This window comes from Hippocampus guttulatus, chromosome 12, assembly GCF_054856545.1.
Source record: "Hippocampus guttulatus isolate MCC_2025c chromosome 12, RoL_Hgut_1.0, whole genome shotgun sequence".
Lineage (NCBI taxonomy): Eukaryota > Metazoa > Chordata > Actinopteri > Syngnathiformes > Syngnathidae > Hippocampus > Hippocampus guttulatus.
The window spans coordinates 1,018,608-1,041,130 of NC_141272.1; the positions used below are offsets into that span (position 1 = coordinate 1,018,608).

At 50.2% G+C, this 22,523-nt stretch overlaps 1 protein-coding gene across 4 annotated transcripts in view; it reads right to left on the reverse strand.

Moving 5' to 3' along the window:
• The window catches only part of robo2 (roundabout, axon guidance receptor, homolog 2 (Drosophila)), a 221,802-nt gene extending 201,149 nt beyond the window's left edge, over nt 1-20,653 (reverse strand). For all 4 annotated transcript variants that reach the window (XM_086124773.1, XM_086124775.1, XM_086124776.1 and 1 more), the window contains exon 1: nt 20,113-20,653. In XM_086124773.1, coding sequence (XP_085980899.1) covers nt 20,113-20,236 — 124 coding nt within the window. In that variant the 5' untranslated portion in view covers nt 20,237-20,653. The remainder of the gene's footprint in view (nt 1-20,112) is intronic.
• Between the last annotated feature and the right edge of the window lie 1,870 nt (nt 20,654-22,523).

Consider the following 22,523-nt stretch of genomic DNA (forward strand, 5'->3'; position numbering starts at 1 on the left):
ACGACAATCAAAAAATAAATAAAAATAAAACCTCCAACGAGAAGGGCTCATCAGCCGGTTTGATGGTTAGGAGATGAAATAGTTCATAGGCAGGGGGTCGGACCGTTTCTTCCGCCCAAAAAATCCCAGCCGAGCGGCGGCGTAGGGCCGACGGCGTGGCATCGGCGGCACACTGGAAGCCTTTGAAAGCGGAAAGCGCGACGAGCTCTGAACATCCGAGACTGGCGTGGCGGCCAAACGGGAAGCGCTGACGGCAACATCAAAAAGCAACGCGGCAGAGCAGCCGGGATGGAAGCGGTCAGTTTGAAAAACGGTTTAGCGCAGCATTGCCTCGGGAAGTGTCGTTTCATTGTGGCTCCGCATCCCCCCTCCCCCCCCAAAATCTCCCGTCGGCCCCTCGGCCGCGCTGGAGGCCGGCCTAGCCGCTTTGATATCGCAGACATGCGACCTCCCCTCCGGCCCTTCCAAACTGCGGGTGAAGGATTAGACGGGGTGGGATGGTAGACCCCCGCCCCCTCCGCCGACCCCACAGGAAGCCTCTTTTAATGCCGTTTCTCGACCTCCCAACGTTGGACGCCGGCCGTTCTAATGGATCGAAAACACGGAGCGGCCGACGGCCAAGCTGCCTTCTCGAGTTCGGGACGGTGACGGTGATCCGGGGGCCACTTGGCCCGACCATCTGTTTGGCCCCGGAAGCCGGGCATCTGCTGCTGCCGCCTTCTTTTGTTGGGCTCCGTCAGATGACAGGCCAGGACCCTCGCTGGGGGAAGCCCGCTCAGCTCTCGCGGCTACGCACGTCGCTGCCGACGAGAGACCGAGGAGGGAGGCCAAGCGCTGGCTCGGGTCACCCGCTTTGTTGTGAGAGCAGGCGGGAAAGGGGGAAGCGACGGCGGCCAAGGTTTTGGGTTGCTTGGGGGCTCTGGAGACCTCCCGGCAGAACTGCCCGGGTGACCTTCAGGTACGCGGTCGGCGCTCTTCCCAAATGGCAGAGGGTGCCGGCGACAAGACGAGAAGGAAGATTCCAGAAGCACTGAGTCGCGTTTAACTCGGACGCCTTCATGACGCAGCAACGTGATGGATGTTTTCAACGGCGGTGTCCAAACTACGGCCCGGGGGCCGTTTGCAGCATTTTTCAGCATTGACCCCCCCAAAAAAAAATCCCTAACAATAACATTTGACGTGCGCCGATGACGGAAGAACACAAGTTGTAAAGAGCAACGGGGATGCGGCTTAAAAAAATAACAATCATCATGATAATAACCGTCATCATCATTTGGGTCGGCTTCCCATTCTTCAACGCTCCCGCATTTAACTTTTTCATGCATTTTGCAGCGGTGAATAATTAAGAATGTTGATTCCCTTACCATGAAATATTCATGCGGCGAGGATGCATAATTAAGTGCTTTAATTCCAGGATTTCTTGACGCACTCCTTGTTTAATTATCATTTGCTGGGAGACGGCTTGAATGTAATCGGACGAGACAATAGGAAGAAGCAAAAAATACAGCAGGCGTGTTGAGGTGGGGGGGGGGGGGGCGTAGAACATGACTTATCTATTGCCGAACATTCCAGCGTGCGGCAAACAACTTCGTCACCGACGCACGACACGCTTGCTTATTGTGTACGGAGAACGCGCGAATGACTCAAGTCCACTTGTCGAGAATTTTGAAAACAACCTGGCTGGACACAAAGAGCCGGAAATGGAGCAAAAATCATTCGCACAACAACGAAAATGAATAATAAAGACAGTAAAAAGCACAAAAACAGTCAAACTAAAGTCGAGTCTCAAAAAAGGCTCAAAATGGCCACCGGCGAATGGAAAAAAAAAAATAAAACATTTTAAAATTAGGGGGAACTGCACTATGCTGCCCTCCACATGAGCTTTTTTTGTCTCTCAAAGAAGCAAAATAATGATATAAAGAGCTGACAAGGTGTTTGAGAGAATCACGGCAGAACACAAGATTGAAGGAGTTCATTTGTCTGCTGCTTTGGATGACAGATGGGGCCCATTATTGCTCTGAATAATAGACGCAGAGAGGATTTATCGCGAGCGGCGCGGCTCAACTTTGACGGCGCGCTCGACGTCGGCCGCAAGCAAACAACCTGCCAGTGGCCACTTGCTTGAGGATCAACGACTTGGAAGCAATTCATTTGCTCGCACTTGTTATCATTAAGTGCGATGAATATTTTATGGCCTCGTATTGATAGTCGAGAAAGTCGCTGAGCGAAAGCCATTTGGAAGCTTGAAATTAACATTTTGGGAGGTTTTAGGAGTTAAGAATAATAATAATAATAAAGCTGCAACCAATCGCCTGCGAAGGACGATTAGATATCAAAGGACAGTAAGATATCAAAATCAGAACTTTGGATCTCTACCTCCAACTTTTTGGCCACTTGGAGTAAGTCGTGAGGCTGAGTGCTGTTGCCACTTTTGGATTTCTGCCGGAATTTTGGAAGAAACATCACACGAATGGCAAATAAAGTGTGTCAGCGTGTGTACTGTACATGCGTGGGAGGGAAATTGGGGGATGGGGGGGGGGGGATGAAAGACAGTTGGGACGTTAAAACGAGTGCATATCGACAGGATATGTTCGCAGGTAGCATCAAACGTAGCATCCGATGCCCTGGGAAGAGCCAACAAAAGACGCGGGGAAATCCTGCGCGCGTTAATTAGCACCCAGAGGAAGTGGAGGGAGCGCGTGGGGGGGGAAGTGGGACGAGACGTGAGGGAGGATGACTGCTGCGAGGTTACCGTGGGGGGATCCCCCGAGGTCCAGAGTGCACTCCGGGGAGGACGAGATGGAATTGAAAAGGAAAAAAAATTTAAAAATCTGGCACTGAAATCGTGAAAGTTGCCAAGTTTATTCACAAGCGTACGAGCAGATAAAGTCGCTTTCTTGACTTCTATTGTGCAGTGTGGCGAGAGGAGTCATCGCATCAATTATGCAGTCGAGCAGAAAATGAACGGGACGGGCCGTGGACTTTTTTTTTTTTTTTTGCCTGCAACTTATTCCTAGCCGGGGTTTTTTTGTTTGTTTGTTTCTATTGTGCAAAGTGGCCCATTTGGCATGCATGTGAAAAAAAAAGAGTCCGTCTTGCGTGGGCTCTCTCGAGTCGTTCAAGCCATCTCTAGTTTCGATCGACCGTCTTGTGGAAGAAAGCTGCTATCATCGATGAACGATTCCATTTGTGACCAACAGGCGGCGCGGGAGGGCTTCTCCTCCGGCGTCGCACCCGTTGCTCATCATGTCATCATGTCATTTCCAGTTAAAAGGACTCGCCGCGCCGACCGCGCGGTCCAAGGTTTTCGCTTTGTTTGCTACATGGCTTTATTGAGGCTTTCGGGAATTTGATTGTGTTTTGGATTTTGTTTTTCCACTGAACCTTTGTAGGTGTGTTTGCTGAAATATTTTGTTCAGCGCACTCAAACAACAAACTCAAGCGTGACAAACGTACGCGGCTATCGGCTGACAGGTGACTTTGTAAATTCGATCTACTTGCCAGTCTGGCGCAATAAACGGGAGCATGCGACTGTACTTTTTTCTTTTTTTTTTTGGGACTTGCTATTTGTAACTGCTAAGTGAACGGCGGCACCCGACGGTGTGCGCCAGGCAGCTCGCGGCAAAGGCGTCGGCGTGTGCGAGGGTGAACGTGGCAGAAAATGGCCATCCGTGCTTACGATAACGTTCTCGGGTTACTTTAAAAATAATGTTTTCGGATGAAAGGGAAATTCACTAGAGAGACTGCCCTACGTGTTTATTTCGAGTGCGTCTGTTCCTTTCGTTATATTACGCAAGGTAACAGTCCGGTGTGAGAGTCGCAACTGTGTTGATTATCCGACAGTAGCGTGACGAACAAATGTCCCGACTTCCGTTTTTGCAGTTCCAGGGAAACCGCCTCCGATGAGCCCCTTTGCGAAGAGGGCAGAGTGAAAGGGGCTTCCCGCCTTCGCCTTTCATCGAAAGCCTTTCCTGCAAAACGAAACGCCGCTTTGCAGATATTTTTGCCGCTGTGGACTTGAAACGAGTGGCTGTGGATTTATTCTACTCGTCGCGTTTGTTTATCGGAACCCCCGCGGAATTCCGAAGATCCGGACGTCGAATCGATTTTCAACGGGTCTTCCATCCGTCGAAGCTAAATAATGACGATCCCCTTAAAAGACCGCCGCCGCCATCGACGTGCTGGCGCAGATAAAACACTGCGGCGGAGCTCTTCTGTCGCCCGACGGCGACGTTTGCGCTTTCGAGGAATAATTAAGCCTCCCATTATGAGGATGACGGGTGTAGCCCCGGTAATTATCACTTCATAGGCTTTCCATTCCACCAGAACTTGCCTTGTGTGCAATTTTAATATTCCGCCGCTTTTTACAGACTAACTAATCCGGTCGGGTCGTGAAAAAAAAAAAATAATGGATTCGCCATCTGTGTTAATACCGTCAATGTGCTCTAACCCCACAACGGACTCATTACGGGAGACAATAATCCCGTAAAAGTGGGGCAATTGGAGTGATGGCTACTACAGCGGCGCAAAGGCGTTGCCGGTGGGGTTGCGGGGTGTCAAATTTTGGGGGGTTGGGTAAGGGTCAGGAGATGAGGGGAGGGTTGACTCATATTCAAGCAAGGGTCGGGCTAAAGCTAACTCTTCCGCTACTCGCCGCCTACGGTTAGCAATTATGCCAGTAGGCCGAAGGTAAGGCTTAAGTTCACTGTCGAGGCAACAGATGAGCGAGGCCCCTTCATGCACGTACGCGAATTCTATTCGAAATCCGTTTTGAAATGCGGGTCGGGGCGGGTTTGATGAGCGTTCCCGGTGTTTTATTGAAAAGAGATTTGGTGACAATTCCCATTGAAAGTAGGTCACTCTGTGTGTAAACTGGAAATCCTTCACGCTAGTTTATGAGCTACCTGTAGCCGAGATGGTGGAGGTGAAATGAGAGGATGTGGGTGTGAGGGGATTCCGCAATTTATTAGCCTCCGGCAATTAGCCGGGAAGCGCTACGGGCCCTTTTGATGGCGGGGTTGCTTAAATATGGAGGAGATAAGAGAGGCGCAGATGTAGCAGCCCACACCTCAAGGTAGACAAGGGCTAGATAGATAGCAGAAGCTCCTACAGGCGCAGATAGGCCGCGCGGGACTGATCCGGTGGTTGATAGCATCTGTCAATCACGCCACCGGGCTTGATTAGTACATGCAAGCTCACCTTGGGGGTGTAGGGGGGGGGGGCTGGGGAGTGTTTTGAAATGAGGCCAACTTGGGGCTCCAAAGGGCCGTGAGCAGAGGAGATGCCCCGCCAGCCGGGATGTCTCTTCTTGTCACGTCGACTGCTCTGTTCAGGTCAAGGTCACAGTTGACGCGTCGCCGTTTTATGGTTTCCATCACTGTTGTGATGAGGGACTGACGACTGTCCGCCAGCCTGTGCGTCACTGTCGCGGCTGGAGTCCATCAAGCCGTAAAAGGAAAAAAAAAAAACAACTCATACATACTGTACATACTCTGCTTTTTTTTTTTTTTGCGGCGGGGGTGAGGGGGGGGGGGGGTCCACTCACACTAGTGCAGGACGTCGGGTCAAGGGATTGTGTCTCAACGGAAAAGATGTTGAAGGAAATGCTTACAGCAGCCGATAAAGTGCACAGATGCCGTTGCCGCATGTGGCAACCGCACCCAAAAGGGGGACGAAACTTGAGGATGCATCCTCGCTGTCACGCCAAACGAACATGGAACACTTTTGGTTTCTTTCGTCAGACATTTTCACCACCTGATGAGACGATAAGGCACACTTGGACGTGATACGAGCGGCCGGAGGGAGCCGAGTGACAGCCAGAGGAACGGGCCTGATAAGAACCGGCGCAGACAAAAACCAGACGAGACGTGGACAAGGCAGACAGGGACACAAGACTTGAAACAAAACCCGACGGGCAAGGGGTCCTCGTTTGCGGCTCGCCGCCATCCGAACCAAATACGCTGAAGCTTATACTAACTTTTTAAAATGCAGACAATTCGCGGAAGCCCATCTCAGCTTCAAGTCTTCAGCTCCGTTTCATCTTTTTAGGCCTTTCCTGGATTCAGGACGTGTGTAAGGCGGTTGTGTCCTGAAACTCTTTATTTTCCAAAGAGAGAAATCTTTATTTTTGTTTGTTTTCGAAAACAGGGATGCACAGTTCCAAAAAAGTTGATGCGATCTAGAAAACCCGAGCTGCGTTTTCTGCACCCAAAAATGAGTTCAAAACAGTTGTCAGACCGAAACTCAAGAAAAATGGTGCCCCTCGGTCTGCTCACACCGAAGACGAAAGAAATATGAGACTATTTGCGGCCCAGAGGTTGAAATTCAGAGGAGGCGGACAATTTCGGCGCTCGGAAAGAGTCGTCGATGACTTGATTAATTGCTGCACGTCTAAAATCAATTCATGAGTAGTCGCAGCAGGAGTCATTGGGGGAGTGGCGCCCATGCAGGATGCCCCCCCCAAAAAAAAAAAAACAACAACTAGCATCACGGGCCCTGTTATTTATCATCAAACTGCTGAAGTCAGGATGGACGACTGCAAAGTTTGAACAACCCTCACCTCCATGTGCAGAAATAGGATGTAAGACTCCAAATAAAATATTCATATGAGATCCTGACGGCCTTCTACTCTCAAGAACCCCCCCCCCCCCCCCCACTACTGCTGGAAAATGAAGCGCTGGGCGGAGCGTGGGCTGCAAGTGGTTTGACTTCTCCGGCGCTGCGCATCAAGTCTTGCTAATTCACCTGCGGGCAGCGCCCGTCGCCTGCCATCCGCTCCCCCATCCATCTGAGTCACAGTCCATCCTCTCAGCTGCACATTTTGGGGGCCGCTGGGGGACTCGTCTTCATCAATTGGAACGGCGCTCCGATATGCTAATTACAAATCACAGAAAAAGCGCGGCGGGCGACCGGAGACGTGAGAGGCGGCCGACCAAGAGCGTTGCCAGATGTTGTTTTATCGGCAACGAAAGGCGAGAAAAATAAAATAAAATAAAAATAAAAAGACTGCAGTTGTTTCTGCGGCGGCTGAACAACGTGTGGCAACAATGAGGTCAACGGCGCCTTGAGTGACAATCTTGTGTCTGATATTGTTGACCGTTTTTATAGGTTTCATTTATTGTTTTAGCGGTTAGTTTTTGGATGTCTGAATTTTCTACGTGTACAGCAATTTGCATATTCGTAAAGTGTTCTTTACATAGAGAGAGAGAGAGAGAGAGAGAGAGAGAGGGTCACGGGATTGCCAAAGCCTGTCCCAGCTGTCTTTGGTCAGTGGACGGACGGGGGACACCCTGAACCAATTGCCAGCCAATCTCAGGGCACACATGGACCAACAACCATCCGCACGCACACTCACACGACCAACAATTTGGAGTGTTCAATCAGCCTGCCGTGCATGTTTTTGGAATGTGGGAGGAAACCGGAGTACCCGGAGAAAACCCACGCAGCCTTGGGGAGAATATGAAAACTCCACCACAAAGGAAGGCCGGATCGAACCCTGCGCCTCTGCACTGCTAACTGCTAACCCAGGGGTGGGCAAACTTTTTGGCTCGGGGGCCGCATTGACTTTTAAAATTTGACAGAAGGGCCGGGTCAGCACGAGCTATGGTACATTAAAAAAAAAACTGCATTTGTTGACAGTCCATATCAAACATCAACAGAACAAAAGCATGAAAGTACGGTATTAATATACTTTTTTTTAAATGACAAAAGTGTTGTTGATGACCTATTTTAGCCTGTGCATCGCTGCAGATGGGTTGCGATCAGACCAGTAGAAGTAGAGCGATACAGAGGTACTAGGTGGTCGAAAAGATTGCCCCGCCTCCCCGTGTTCTGCAACTTCAAGTCAATGCGCCACCTGGCGGTGAAATGCCTGTCATTACAAGTCCAATTGAAACGAATGCAATCATTCACATCGAACCTTAATTGCGGACCGACCTTCGGCGGGCCGGATTAAAAAGACCAACGGGCCGGATTCGGCCCGCGGGCCGTAGTTTGCCCACCACTGTGCTAACCCCTTGATCACCAGGCCTCTCTCCTTCTCTATATTTATTTATATATTATATGTATTTCTTTATTTATATATACTGTATATACATACATATATATATACACACACACACACACACACATATCAAGGTCAAGGTCAAGGTCATCTCCTATATAAAAGCATAGTCTCGTAGCCGCGCAGCAAGTGCCAACTTGAATAGATGTCATTTCACCAGGTGCGCGTATCATAGGCGAGGTCCGGTCAAAATTTGAAACTAAACGGCACGCTTCAAAGGCGCAGCCGGATCTCTCCGCTTTCGAGTACATAAACGCCGCCGGCTGCCGTTTGAAGACATGCGGCGCCGCGCAAAAGGGTCTTCAGACGGCAGAGAAACACTTCTTCCATCTCTGGGCGCTTTTTCAAGATCTACTGGCTCCAGTCGGCACGGAAGCGAAAGGATAAGAGGCTCTCTGCGAGCCAGACGGCTTTTCCGCCGCCAAATTTGCATATCGGAGCGAGCCGCGCCTGCTTGGCTCCGAATTCAAAGGCAACGGAAAAAAGAAACAAACAGCCACAAAAGCAAATGAAGCTTTTGTGTCGGAGTAATCCAAGGATTGCTCTCCTTTTCAAATAGGTTGCGGCCGGCGGCGTCAAGAAATCGTTGGCGGCTGTTCGACGCTTGATATCGGAGCACAAATTCTTACATTAGCGCGCGTCTGTTTTGCTAACTGCAAAAGAAAAAGCGATGCCAAGTGCTTCCTTTGTTTTCTTGCCGACTGATTTTTTTCCTCGATTATGTACTGTAGCTCTTAAAAAGTGAGCTGGCAAAATCGTCGCCGCCTTCATGGCAGTGCCCCCCCCCCCACTCCGAAAAAGAATCCATCTCTGCGGATGAAGGACATTTTTTTCATGCGGACGCTCACGTCTCAACACGACAAGTCAAAAGCACTCCCGAGGCGAACGGCGAGACGCTCGGGGGTTGCGACGACTTGACTGACCGCGCGTCGTTTTCAGGTATTTATCGCAAGGCCGAGCGGCAAAACAAGGCGGTGTGACGCTGACGGCCACCTGATGTCTCCCGCAAACGGGCGGGAGGCATGCGGTGCCTCGGAGGTCCGGCAGTACTGACCCTTGCCAACGTCAACTCCGCTGACAAACGAAAACACACTTTGGCGGGTCTTTCGCTAGCAAAACGTTCGTCCGACAGTGACGGGTTTTCCGTCAGTGCTGATGGGGTGTTCCAATCTCTGTTCAATTCAGAATCCATTGTGAAAATGTCCTGAATGGTTTTCAGCATTGACCCGATAAGAGTCCAAAGTTAATCATCGGAATAGTAGCAGTGGCGTGAGCTAACGCCGCTAGCAGCGCAGAGGGCGCACTTCCTATCACGGTCCCCGACGACCTAGTTGGCCAAAACAAATGCCTCGCGTCTCCCGTTTCGAAGCCGGGAGCCACCGACGCCCCCCCCCCCCCCCCCCCCCGGGCGACTATTTTGGGCCTCCCGCGTGTGAGGAAGTGGCAGCAAACAAGACATCCGTCATGCTGACACACAAAACAAATTACAAAGGAAACACAAGCATAATATGTCAGCGGAGCAAATGGTGTCAGGGCGATGGGGTGGGAGGGGCTGGCGGGGGGGGGGGGGGGCGTCCTACCCAGAGACCAGCGCGTGGTGGCCTCTTGCTTACGAGCGCATAAAAGCACCCGAACGGCGGCTGCACACCATTAACATTGCATTAGAGAAAGATTCATCAAACGTCTGTTACATTGCGATCCGGAGTTCACAGGTGAGTCCACCACCCCCTCCCAGTTGGCCCCCCTCCCACAATGAATGATGCAGTGTGAATGTAGACAATAAAAGTGTAATTACACGCCTCGGGCTTTGGTGGCGGTGCTGGTGACAGGTGGATCAAAATGAGGAAGAAGGGATTAGCTTGACTTTTCATGGAGCTCTGGCAGCATCGCCCCCTTGTCCGGAGGGGGGGGGGGGGGTCACCTTGGATGAGAGGCCATCACTTTTAGCAGTCATTAAAGTCCTCATCTGGTCTGGGTGTCCGAATGCGCACACGCGCACACACACACACACACACCGCAGAATGGATTGTGATTGACTTTGGAGGTTCCATCGTGCTGTTAAAGTTCACCGTAATCACCCCCCCCCACCCCCACCTCATTTTTAACGTGTCATAAGAGCGAATAATAGTGGACATGCAGAGTAATATCCTGCTTTGGTCTCCACCAAAAGGTGCCTCTGGTTCCTTCAGTTCTTTTGACTTTGCAGGTAATGATGCTCTCGGAGCCTCTTTGCAGGGGGGGGGACATAAGCTGCCAGATTGCAAAGATCATTTGTTTATATGCGCGATGCCGAATTTGCAAGGCAAAGCTATTACATGATGTCTTCTCTTCCCCCCCCCCCCTCCCCTACGGACAGGCCAAGTGAGCATGATGAATCGGACAATAAACACTGAAACGCGGCGTCCGCTAGCTTCGATGCTGATCGGAATATTGTCCGCTGGCGATTATCTGAGCCGCCGCCGCCCTCGTGGCGTTTACAATATGGGCAAAGGTAAATGCGCATGCCGAGTTCCATCATGCTGGCCCAATTTGGCGCCATCGCTAAATTGCCACGTCAGAACCTTCCACACAGAATCCAGTCAAGCATCTGCGTGGATTGTGTAGAATCTTCCGAGAAAAAAAAAAAAAATGATCCTCAATTATTTTTCTGTTTTAATTCCGGCCGCCAAGACTGGAAAAAAAATGTTTCATCTGGATTCTTCTTTGAGAAGAGGCGGACTAAGTGTATTTCCTTGAACTGTCGCCATCTCAGTGCAAACGCAGAGTGAAGCTCACACAAGTTGTCACACTCACACAAGGCCATTTAGTACGCGATAAAGATGGGCGAGCGCGATTCTACTAGGAGAAAAAAAAGCTTTTTCAAATACGGGTAAAAAAACTCATTTGCGTTTCGTACGCCGGCGGAATTATGAAGCCGTGTCAACAACGAAAGGATCAAGTTGCATACGGATCAGCCATTAGCCATTAGCCTCCCACTGGCAAAGGCACCCAAAACACGCCCCCACCCCCAAAAATTAAAAAAACGTGGATTCACGTGGTTCCCGCGATTGTGACAGAAGTGAACTCCAACTTTGCGGCAGTCTCAAGGAATGGATGGAACTCGGTCAACTCAATCACAGCGACTCGCTGATAGACGCAACGGAACCGAGAACGGAAGCGGCGATTTTAATCAAACAATCTTAGTAATGAGAATGGGAAGTTAATCCATTGTTGCGCATTATCGGACTGCAAATGAAGGTCTTTGGGGTTAATTAACTATAGCGAGCGAAGGACAATGTTAGCGTAAGATGGCCCGAATGCGGGGCAGGTAATCACGCGGTCTGCGGCGCTTCGAGTCCAAGCCCGAGCAAAAAGAAGTTTCAGCTCGAAAGTGAAAGTTCTCCTTTTGGGCATCGCTTTCTGCCGACAGCTAAGACGCTCTCTTGCCCTCCATTCAAAGCAGTAACGACTTGAAAATGTGTTGAAACGAAACAAATGGTCCCCGCCTCGCCTTTGATTAAAACTCAATTGCCCAAAAACTGCCGTTTCCCAAGTCCGCGGACCAATTAATTTCATCATCGGAATCCGGAAACCTTATTCCCCCGGAAAATGAGCAACGGCTGACAAAATGATTGGTGACCGGACCGGCGCCGGGACTTTGCAGTCGGATGGCCGGCCGAGGCGCCCGACGACGTCACTGATAAGCATTTGCCGTCAAGTTTTATTCAAAAGTCAGAACATTGACATTCGATGCTACGGATAGCAAGCTCTTGGAATCGCGGATAACAAAAAAAGATTTTTGGCCCAATTTGAACCCCCGGCAAAAAAAAAAACAAAAAAAAAAACATAACAACTCAACATGGTTGTTCTATCCAAGGCACGGATGGGAAAACGGCGGCCCGCAATTTGAGTGGCCGCCTGCGGGATCGTCACACTTGCAAAGTGAGGCGGAAAGGCAGCGCATGCACAGGACAGCAATTACGAGCTAAGTAAATATCTCCAAGCTGGTCATATGTAACGGCAGCAGTTTTTCCTGCTTTGTTCCAGAGCGCCAGGAAAGAAACCTTTGCGGCTATTTTGGAAGGAAAAAAAAAGCTGCAGACGAATGCAAAACGCCGACGTGGCCTTTGTAGACCTTAATATTGGCTTTTGAAATCCCCCGCTTCTTATAAATACTGCGCTGACATACTGCAGCTCCTGGCAGCGACGTGAAAGAAAAAATAAAAAAAAAAGAATAAATGTGATCCTTTGATGTGGCCTTTCGATGTAAGCTCAAATCGCTTGAGGTCATCTCAAGTGGCTTTTAATTAGAACGCGAATGCCCCCCGAGCTTTGCAAAAGTAAATCGGATGTCGCAACAGCGGCAACAGCACATGGATTTGGATCCCCCCCCCCCCCATGGTATGAGATGACTGCTTGGTAAACAAACACAGTGCAGCTCAGCCTCTGGCAAGTATGTGGAACTAAATGTCAGTGCGTCAAACATATTTTTAAAAAAAGAACGCCGCTCCCAGTGGCATTGAAACGGCCTCACCTGAGCTCTTCAGAGCCAAAGCACGAACAAATTTCCTAACGAGACTTCAGCTGTCATGGAGTGTCACGTTGTTGCTAATGTTGCATTTGCCTGAGTCTATTGGTTAAAAAGAAAGCGCTTATAAAGTAAATAACATCTTATACATCATTGATTATCTGTTCCTGTGACACTTTGTATTTGGTGCTAACACGGTAGATAAACTCCAAAAACGTTTTTTTTGTTTTCCCCTAAACTTCAAAAGACGCAATTCTCCATTGTCACAAATGTATTTCAATTTCTACCTGGTTCTTTTATTGGGCGAGACTCTCTTTTGTTGTTCCGCCCCTCGTAGCCTGCTCACGCCAGCCATCCATTTTCCATTTGTGCCTTTGGTACGAGCAAAAGAAAAGTCAGCGAATGAGCCAGTTGCTAGATCATCATGGTTAGTCTATCCAACTTCCCATCACGTCCGTATTGGAAAGCACATAGGTACGTTTCTGGCGTTTGGTCGCAAAACCGGAAGTAAACAAAATGAGGAATTGTGGGAAACGTCGGCGCTACCCAGTGACCATTTCCCACGCAGTGTGGGGAACTAACAACGTGACTCACCGTGTTCGGAAGGAGGCATGTTGAACGATCGGTGAGCCAGTGGTCGCTTTGGAATTTAACCGGTGGTGAAAATAAACAAGCGGGCGTTTTGTTAAAAACGGCAATGAAAGGCCCATTTTCCATCAAGTGCCCATTGAATTTGGCTTCAATGAATTGACTTTTCGCCCAAATCCCTCAAGCAAAATGGACGCCGGCTCCAGTTTTGCGTGTTCCTCGTCCATGCGGTGGAGCATTTTGAAATGCACCGGAGCCTCCGCGCCACAAGGCGCTTGTTGCCTGACGCGCCGTATTGGACAAGACGGTAACACGGAACATTTAGAGGCGGACGGCGAGGGCGTAACGCGGCGGACGGGCCTCGCCAGCTGCGATAACGATGTATAATTTAATTGAAGGCAGTGCTTTTCTATCCTCCCTAGGACTCAAACTGTTCTTCTCTCTCGCGCATGCATTATTCAGGCTAATGGTGACCCTGAAATAGAAAAAAAAAAAAAAAAAGCTTCTTATCCCTTTAAAGTTTTATCGCAGAGAGCAAAGAGAGGTAAGGCGCTATGCCGAGAGAGCGCATGAGTCAGAGCGCTTTGGCTCGCAGATAAGATGACTTTGGTTTTTAATTCTGACCGCGGATGACGTCCTTGTCCCCGGCACCCCCGGTTGCCGGGCGTTCTTTTAAAATAGGTCGCGCGTGCCAACCGAAGGCGTCATCGGATTCGGTGGTCAATCGGCCAAATGATCGACAGAATAATGGCCGAATGAAATAGTCGTGAGTTCAAAGCTCTATTTGAGATACTTTTTGCGCTTTGCGTGAGGGCTCGATCCATCCTCCCCCCCCCCCCCCCCGGTGAACGGGGGGGCTTCCCTGCCCATTCGTATGAATGGGAAGCGCGAAATGCAGCGCCGTCCGTCCTCTTGAAGCCCCCTACTGAGCCACACGACCAGACGGGCTTCAAGCGCCTCATCTCCTATGAAAGATGCGACGCTGAATTATTCACGGCGCGTTGATGTATAAATATAGCTCTGGAAACGCGGAGTAGCCATTTTTGTCCACTGCCGCGGGGGAGGGGGAGGCGCATGGCGGCGTCGCAGTTGGACAACAAAGAAGGTGGACAAACACGGCGACTCGCCCTGAATGTCTCCGAGTGGCCCCGCGGTGTTCCGAGGCGACGCCGCGACACAATTTGCTTCATGACAAGCCAATCCGGTTCGTCGCGGCGTATACGCAACGGCGCCCACGCGTTCTGGCGGCTACATACAGGACGACGTGGATTTTTGGTCTATTTTTTTTGTTAACTCATTCACTACCAAAGACGTTTTTAGACGTCTTTTCAGACTTGGTCTAGAATTGGCTGGTACTGAATGAGTTAAAGGCGTTTCTGCACACGCAAAAGTGGAATTATTACGCCCGGAAGAACAGCAAGCTTTTGGTTTGTGCCTTCCGTGTGCCCTTTTCAACGGCCGGACGGCAACTTTGTGAGTCATCAATTTGCCAGCTTAACTAAAAACAACAAATGTCTTCGTCGTGTCAACAGTAAAAAAAAAAAAAGCTCACAAAGCACATAGTGTGAGTGATTTTAGCCCCGATCCCCAGCAGCCCTCACTGTGCCCCCTTTAGCCCCCCCCCCTGCCCCGCCCGAGACGCCAGTCAACACACATTAATTAAAAAGCAACGACGCCGATTTCATTTTTCTGTCAGCCTGCTGCCTAATATTCCACCCAATTAGTTTGTACAGCAATTCAATCCCTCTGGCCGGCTCGCTGCTGTCCTGCCGTGGCACGGACGCCGCTGGCATCCCGCGGGAAAGGGGGGCCGGGGGGGGCCCAATTCACACTTTCATTTCATTTCAAAAGAGCATAATGCAATTACAAATTTAATCTGACCCCAAAAAAAAAAGACGGCTGATTGAGACCTGAAAAATGTTCATAACGTGGCGCTTTTGATCCAGACCGATGCATGCTAACGGCATAGCGTAAGCCACACTTTTTCATTTGAGGGCCGCCTACAGAAAAAAGGAAGAGCCACTTTCAAATGTGTCCACTCTTTGAACCACACTAAAGTCAATCGAGGAAGCACCGATATATCTTTTGCACTGTCCGGTTCATTTCCTCAGCTTTCTGTTTAGGGCGTCGCACTTCACGGCGGCCGAAAGCCATCTCCGTATTCAGAAGCATAAAAGAAAACAAATGAATGCAGCAGGGTGACCATTTTTCAGGAACCTGAGGATCATTCATGTGACGTCTTCATCAGTCAGCCAGAGAGCACCAAGTGGAAGAAACTCCTTTAAAACGGACTCATCTTGACTCACTTCAGTGGTTTGAAGATAAATTGCGTTGTTCTTTTAATCAAAAATTCGTATCTTCTAAGTTCTACGATTTTTTTTTCTTCCTGCTCACCTATCCCTTTTTTAATGAACACTGCAGCCTGTGTCGAATGTCACTTTTCGGGGGTTGGGGGGGTTTTTGTGGGGGGTTTTGGGGTCATGTCGCGGGCCGCTGGAAAGTGGATGGTGGGCCACAAATGGCCCCCGGGTCTTAGTTTGGACAACCCTATCGTAAGCCAACGGGAAGGCGGCCCTCCAATGCAACACTTTGCTCAGACCAGTGGAACAAATCATGCGCACTCAAAATAAAATGATATTTCCGTTGAAACCAAGACTACTCCCCAATTTCAATTTTCCAGGGTTTTGCATTTCGAAGTCGGCCGACGTGCCTGCGACACGCAAGAAAGCGCCGCCTTGCTGGAGCACTTTGCTTCACGCGCTCGTATTTTTTTGAGAAGCGACACCGAAACTGCGTGTGGCGTGCGCATCATTGCCTCGAAATAACAGCCAGGGCGTTTTCAACCTAATTGCGTCAGCCAAATCCTTTGGGATTCCGTCTTAAAAGCCCCTCGGACTTGAAAGGTGGCAGTAAAGTTGAGCGTTTCTATCTCCCGGAGAACGGCGGCTGTGATTGTCGCCGGCTTTGAGGAGGAATGCGAGGCAATCCAAAAAAGCTGCGTGTCGTGACGAGAAGGAGGAGGAAAAACAACTCCCCGCAGCTATTTGGATCATTTTCCAAATTGAAAACTTGCCGCCGCCGCAATAAAATGTAACCGGCGCCGATTTCGAGCGAAAGAGTGAGAAACATTCTCCGTGTGAAGAGTCAAATAGGAGCTTTAGCAAAGGGCGACGTGAAGTGTTCATTAAGCGCACGATGCCGTCAAACGCGGACGAGATAACCAAGAGGGAAGAGGAAAAAAACCTTCAACAGTAGGCAGCCCAAGTGCCACGGGCGGAGAAATAAAGGTTTGCCATTTACCGATAAATTGCGATGACGTTTCTAATGGCTCGTGTAATCGGCGTTTAATCTCCGCCATGTTGCTATTTCGCAACTATCGCACTGCATTGAAAGGGAATGAAATGATCCGCGGTGGTTGAGCTTGATTGATTGATTGGCAGTGAGCACTCCCACTGCGGTGCAGCCCCCTCCTTTCTCACAGATGCACTGGCTAGCTCCCATCTGCAAAATTACCAACGCTGGGTCTAACCCGCCTCTGTGCAGATTCAGACTGTGATCCACTGGTCAGAAAATATATATATATACAGTACATGAACACTATTATAAGCGATAGCATCGATCGCTAACAGTAGCTACAGCTGTTATATAAACAGTGTCGGGAAACTAAAGTGAAAGAAGAGTTCCAAGGTGTTCAAGTTGTGCTTTTCAAGCTCACTCGTCTATTCGCTGACGTGTCGCGGCCTGCTCGATGAGCGAGTGACTTACGCCGGCTATCAACAAACGCTCGTCGTGCCCCGTAACTTGCTAGTGGGCACAGAGGAGCCTTCCTCCCGTTTGTATTCTTGCCAACAACAAGCGGAGACGTCAATGTCGAGAGGTTTGCCGTCATGCCGTTTGAGATATCAAAAGGTCAAACTCATTCTGCAGCAGGAGCCTCCGAAATACACATTTTGTCGATGATTGTTCTGTTGGACAAATACACACACAATCTCTGTCACGTCCACCAGCGACTCGGGCGAAGGTCGACGCCCGCTCAACACACAAAGCTCGTCTCTCAATCAAAATGTCTCACTCCCTTGACAACAGTTGCTTTTCGACAAGGCTTGCGCAGCATCTCGTGACTCAAAAACCGCAAACAGATGGAGGGTGACGAGGCGGGGGATCGGCGACACGGAAGATGGATTTATGAATAGCGAGCCGCAATTATGCGGCGGATGAGAGTATTCAATATCAAAAGAAAAATTTTTCACTCCCTTGAGTGCATTTGTAACGGGGTCCACATTAAATTCCTCTGTTCTGTCTTGAAATCAGCAGATGAAATGTGTTTATGACATTGCTAACATGTGAACTGATACCGGTCGGCCGTTGCAGAACGTATTGCAAGGAATGCGCCGCCTTGGTGATGAAGGGTGTTGTCACCAAGTCGCATCCATTTAACTCATTCACTCCCAAAGACGTTTTTATACGTCTTTTCAGACTTGGTCCAGAATTGGCTGGTAGTGAATGAGTTAAACACTGGCCTTGAGACTACACCAGTGGAACATAAAATGACACTTTCAAGGGGCATAACACCGTCACGAGTGTTACTGCGAAGTGCAACAAAGCATGCTGGGAAAGCGTCCTTCCGTTTCCTCAAAAGGGGACCTCGTTGCGGCGCGACGACGGGAACATTAGCGACAGTCCGCAAAGAATTGCGGCGACCGGAAGCGGTGCGAATAGGATTCAAGTATGAGCGCTCGCTAACAGGTTAGCTGTCTAAATGCGGCCGGCTTAGCGGCGCTTGCTAAATCCGCCAAATCTCCGTTTGTCCATTTGGACCCTTGATGTTCTCATATTTGTTCACCGGTTGTGATCTTGTCAACGCATTGTCATGTTCATTTTTGAGCAAATACAAAAAGATTATCCACGTGGGAGGGAATCGTAGGCCATTTGAAAAGGAAAAAACGGTCACAATGTAAATGTGAATTGAATTGAGCCATGATATTGATGGCGATATTCCATTTCGGCAGCCTTTCATGTCTACAACTATGGATCTCCGTTCCGAATGAACCCGTGGCATTATTTGCTTTTCACCGATATATATACACAGTGTGGTCACTGCCCTCTATTTCAGCAGAGGCCGCGCACAACTGCGGGTTCGCCCTTGGCTGTGAATCATTTGTGCGCCAAAAAGTCGCATTCATCATCGCTAATAATCCATTCCGGCCACGCTAGAAATGAAATCAACTCTCGTTTCTTTTGATAATTATTGCAGCAAATAAACACCAAGTAGGAAGGGGCAAAAGTGCACGTATGAGAAAAAAAACAAACAGATTGCCTTCGTGAAGCAAGATTTCGGAGCCGGAAATATCAATCCAAGGCCGAGCGCCGACTCATTAAGGCTGAACTTGGGTGCGACGCGGAGAACGAGTCAAAGCGGCGAGGAATCATTAAATTGACGGTGGCGGCCGCCGTGCCTCTTTGAAGACGCCCCGAGATCCCGCTGCGCGTTAACAACGCCGACGGGGTGCCGCATCTCGGCCTCCTCGCTGAGATTTGAGGGTCCCTTTAATCCGACAATGGGGATTACGTCCCCACAAGAGAACGGCGAGGGGCGACCCGCTCCCACGGAGGAGAGTCGGCAACAACTCTGCACGTCAACCGAAAATCACACGTCTCACACATTGGGGAAACTTCGGAGGAGAGTGCCACAACGAAAGCCTCAGAAATTCGTTTGGAGGATTCCAAAGAGGGTCGCCGAAGAAAACATGTTTGAAATTAAACAAAAACAAAAACGATACCTTCCAGCCGTTTCATTGCAAATTCGTTTCTGACTTCAAGTTACATCCGTTTCCCAGGAACGGCGGCGGTTCCCGCCTTAATTTGACCCGCTCGGTGCCAAAGTCAAGGCCCGGGGGCCAGATCCGGCCCCTCACATCACTTTATGTGGCCCGCAAAAGCAAAACATGCGCGTTGACTTCCGTGATCCTTGCTAAAGTCCGCACCCGAATGTCAAATTGTGACATGTGAGAATGAATGTTGGGATTTCGCGATCCTTTTGTAAGCCCGTCTACACTCATTTGAACATTAATCAACCAAACGACCAACAAGTTGCCGTTTTTAAAGCAGCGCCAGGTTCAATGAAGGCTAAAGCGAAATCCGTAACTTGGTCAGTTTTCCTCCTCACCAAAAAAGACCTTGGAAAAAAAACGAATACAACAAACAAATAGTTAACTTTTGTGATGACAAAACTCGTCATCCATCAATTGGTTGCGTACAAGAAATAATAGGACGAGATGATGAACGTCAACAAGTCTCGGGTTTCGCTGCGGTAACGCCCCTCCGAGGGAAGACGCAACTCCAAAGTGACCCGCGACACAAACCAGTTTGCCACCCCTGCGTTACATGTTTAGTCAGATCAGAAACAAAACAAACATCTTACATCGAACTCACAAACAACTTCTTTGCAAAGCAGTTGCCGAAGCACAGCGAGCGGGCGGCTTAACCCCTCCCGATGCGTGAATATTTCAGACATGGCAATAATCTTCCAGGGTCAAATCGACCCCCCGTTACTCATCCAAACATGCCAGATACAAAAGAAGAAACAATCACAACATTTCAGAACCATTTCACTGCAAATATGTGCCAAACAACAACAACAACAAACGGGAACGGCGTGAAGCCTTCCGGGTCAATCTGACCCATGAAACCCATCCACATGGTTTCTATCCCATCGGGAATGACCACTGCCAAATAGTCGCCCAAGTACAAGCAGAAGGCAGAAAGAACCCTCCTGTTATGTTGACTTCTCGTTCATGTGTTCAATGATCCAAATGTAACGGATTCCAAAGGTGAAACCAATTGGACCCACAACTCAACAGGAGGTTTCTCTCCGCCCAAAAGCGAGGCCACCCGGCATCGCATCAGCGCCAACCCGGACGCCGAACGCCAAACGCGAGGAAGCGCGCTCTCTTACCTCCCTTGTTCCATCTCCCTTTGGTCCGAGCCGGGTAGGTGGCTTCGGGACATCCGGAGAGCACCAGGAGAAACAAAACAAGTTCAAAGGCGGGGAGGAATCCAGACTCCGACCTGGGAAACATGTCCAAGAGTTGCTGGTGGCCCGAGACACTCTCACATGGCTCCTGGGGCGGGCAGCCACGCGCCGGCTTTCATCCGTCACGCTGGCGTCAGCGGTTAAGTCTCCAGCTCGCCCGCCATTCTGCCGGTGCTGCCGCTCAAGCTGCTCGCGTGCGATGCCACCAGCCGTGGGAGCGGGGGGGGGGTCCCTCACTGGTGCTGCTGCTTCATCCCCCGCCTTGGCCTTGAGGAGCGCCGGGGGGGGAACCGATGGGAACGCGCAGCCTGCCGCGCCGCGATGCCACGCTGAGCGCGGTGCATCGGAACTCGCGCTCGCGCACACCCACAGAGCCAGACACACAGACAGCGCTCCCTCGCGCTCCCTCGCTCTCCCTCTCCAACGCTCTGCGTCCGTCGCGTAACGCCGCCGCTGTGGATGCCGTCGCAGCCGCTGAAGCCGCCGTGACTGTTTCTGCTGCTGCTGGAATATCCTCCCTCCTCTATCACTCTGGGGGGTGGGGGGGGGGGCGAAAGGAGAGATGGGGAGCGTGATCCACCTTCTGCACTCCGCAAAGGACCGATGAGAGACCTGGGAAACATAAAAAATAAAAATAAATAAAAGATCTCAGAGGACTAAAGTCGCAGCAAAAAAAAAGCTCCCGCTCATATTTACGGTGACGACCTTCACGGGCATTTTTCGATCGGATCGGTCCGGACTGTGTAAGTTTGATCGAAGTAGCAAGAGAAACGAGAGAAGGCAAAGTAGCAACGGGAGGGAATTGGGATCACTTTTGTCAAGTGTCTCCAAACAAGACAAACATTCGGAAACGTTTCTGGTACAGCCCAAGACGAGCCAAGATTGCGACCGCGACGGCTAGGATTAAACCCAAACAAACGAAGTACTCGACCAAACGCTTGCGTGCGTTATCAACTAAACGCTAACCCAAACACCTGCTTAGACTAACCCCGAGACTAACACCGAGCTGTGGCAATTCCCTTTCTGCCCCAACGTCTCAAACAACTGGTGGAAAACCCAGCAAACCGATCGAGGTGTCCGGAGACCAAAGGTCAGCCCGGCATATAGCTCGCGCCCGTATTTGCGTTGATGATCTTGACCGGAAGGAGTGTCGACCGCATCGCAGCCGGCAGTGTAAAGGATTCGTTTTGACTGGAGGGGAGAAGGCACATCGGCAAGAGAAGATGTGGAAGGGGCAAACCGGATCAATGGGACCGATGGCGTCGGCTTGGGCGATCCAAAGTTGACTCGGTAATGATTAGCATGCGCTAGGCCACTTAGCGTAGCCTCGATGATACTCGTACGCTTCTCTTTTTCTTCATCGTTGGTCACGAGGGCGGATGCAAATCGGGGCACGTTTGGGGCGCGTGCGCAATCGCGCTTCTGGTGGGACGCAATGGCGCCAAAACCACACCCGCCCGCCCCCCCTGACCTAGTTGGCGGCCAAAGTCCGGCGCAACAAATCATTGGGGCCAGTTTCAAGCACAGAGCTAGGGCCAATTTGGTTTGGTGGGAAAAGAAAGAACCGGTGCTAACCTGGGCAGGGGCTCAGAACTAGCATAAAGCGCGGTGGAAAAAGGCCTCGCGAGTGATTCAGTTCTCTTGTAAACTTTGTATACCGCGTCAGCCCATCGATCGCATAGCAAGTTGCTGGATGAGCGCGTTCTCTCTGGGCTCCACCTTTGCCCAGTCTTGCCCCCCCCCCCCCTCTCCCCCGGACCGAGATAGCATCCGCACTTGAAAGCCTCATAACCTCGGAGCTTTGTCAGCTCCGCAGTTTCTACCGCTCCCGAGTTCATAAAACAGGCGCTTGCCGCAAGTGGGTGGCTCCAACAGGCATCAAGACCTCCGACTTTATGTCCCTAATTACAGCTTTCCAAAGCCATCTCTCTCTTTTTTTTTTTTTTTTTTTAGCCTTGCGGCACAAATTAATATTCACACGCAATCCCTGCTCATTTTCTACCTGCCCACCCGATTTCAGCGTCCCGTCACGCTCTCCCGGGCTTGTCGCTAATCACAATCACTGAGAATATAATTAACCTTTCCGCACACTCGGCGTGAGAGAGAGAGTGAGATGTCTGTTTTTCCCGTTCCAAGTAGCTAACAGGAACATCTGTCATTAGCGCAAACCTCATTACAAAGAACACTTGTCACTTCTTGCGCGGTCACAAGAAGGGGGTACATTTGGCAACTTCCAAATTGACTCAGCTTTGGCACCCTCGGGTATCTCGCTCGGGTATTTTCCAAAGCTGTAAAGTGTAGCAGCGGCCATCATGTGCTGTATTTTTTTTGGG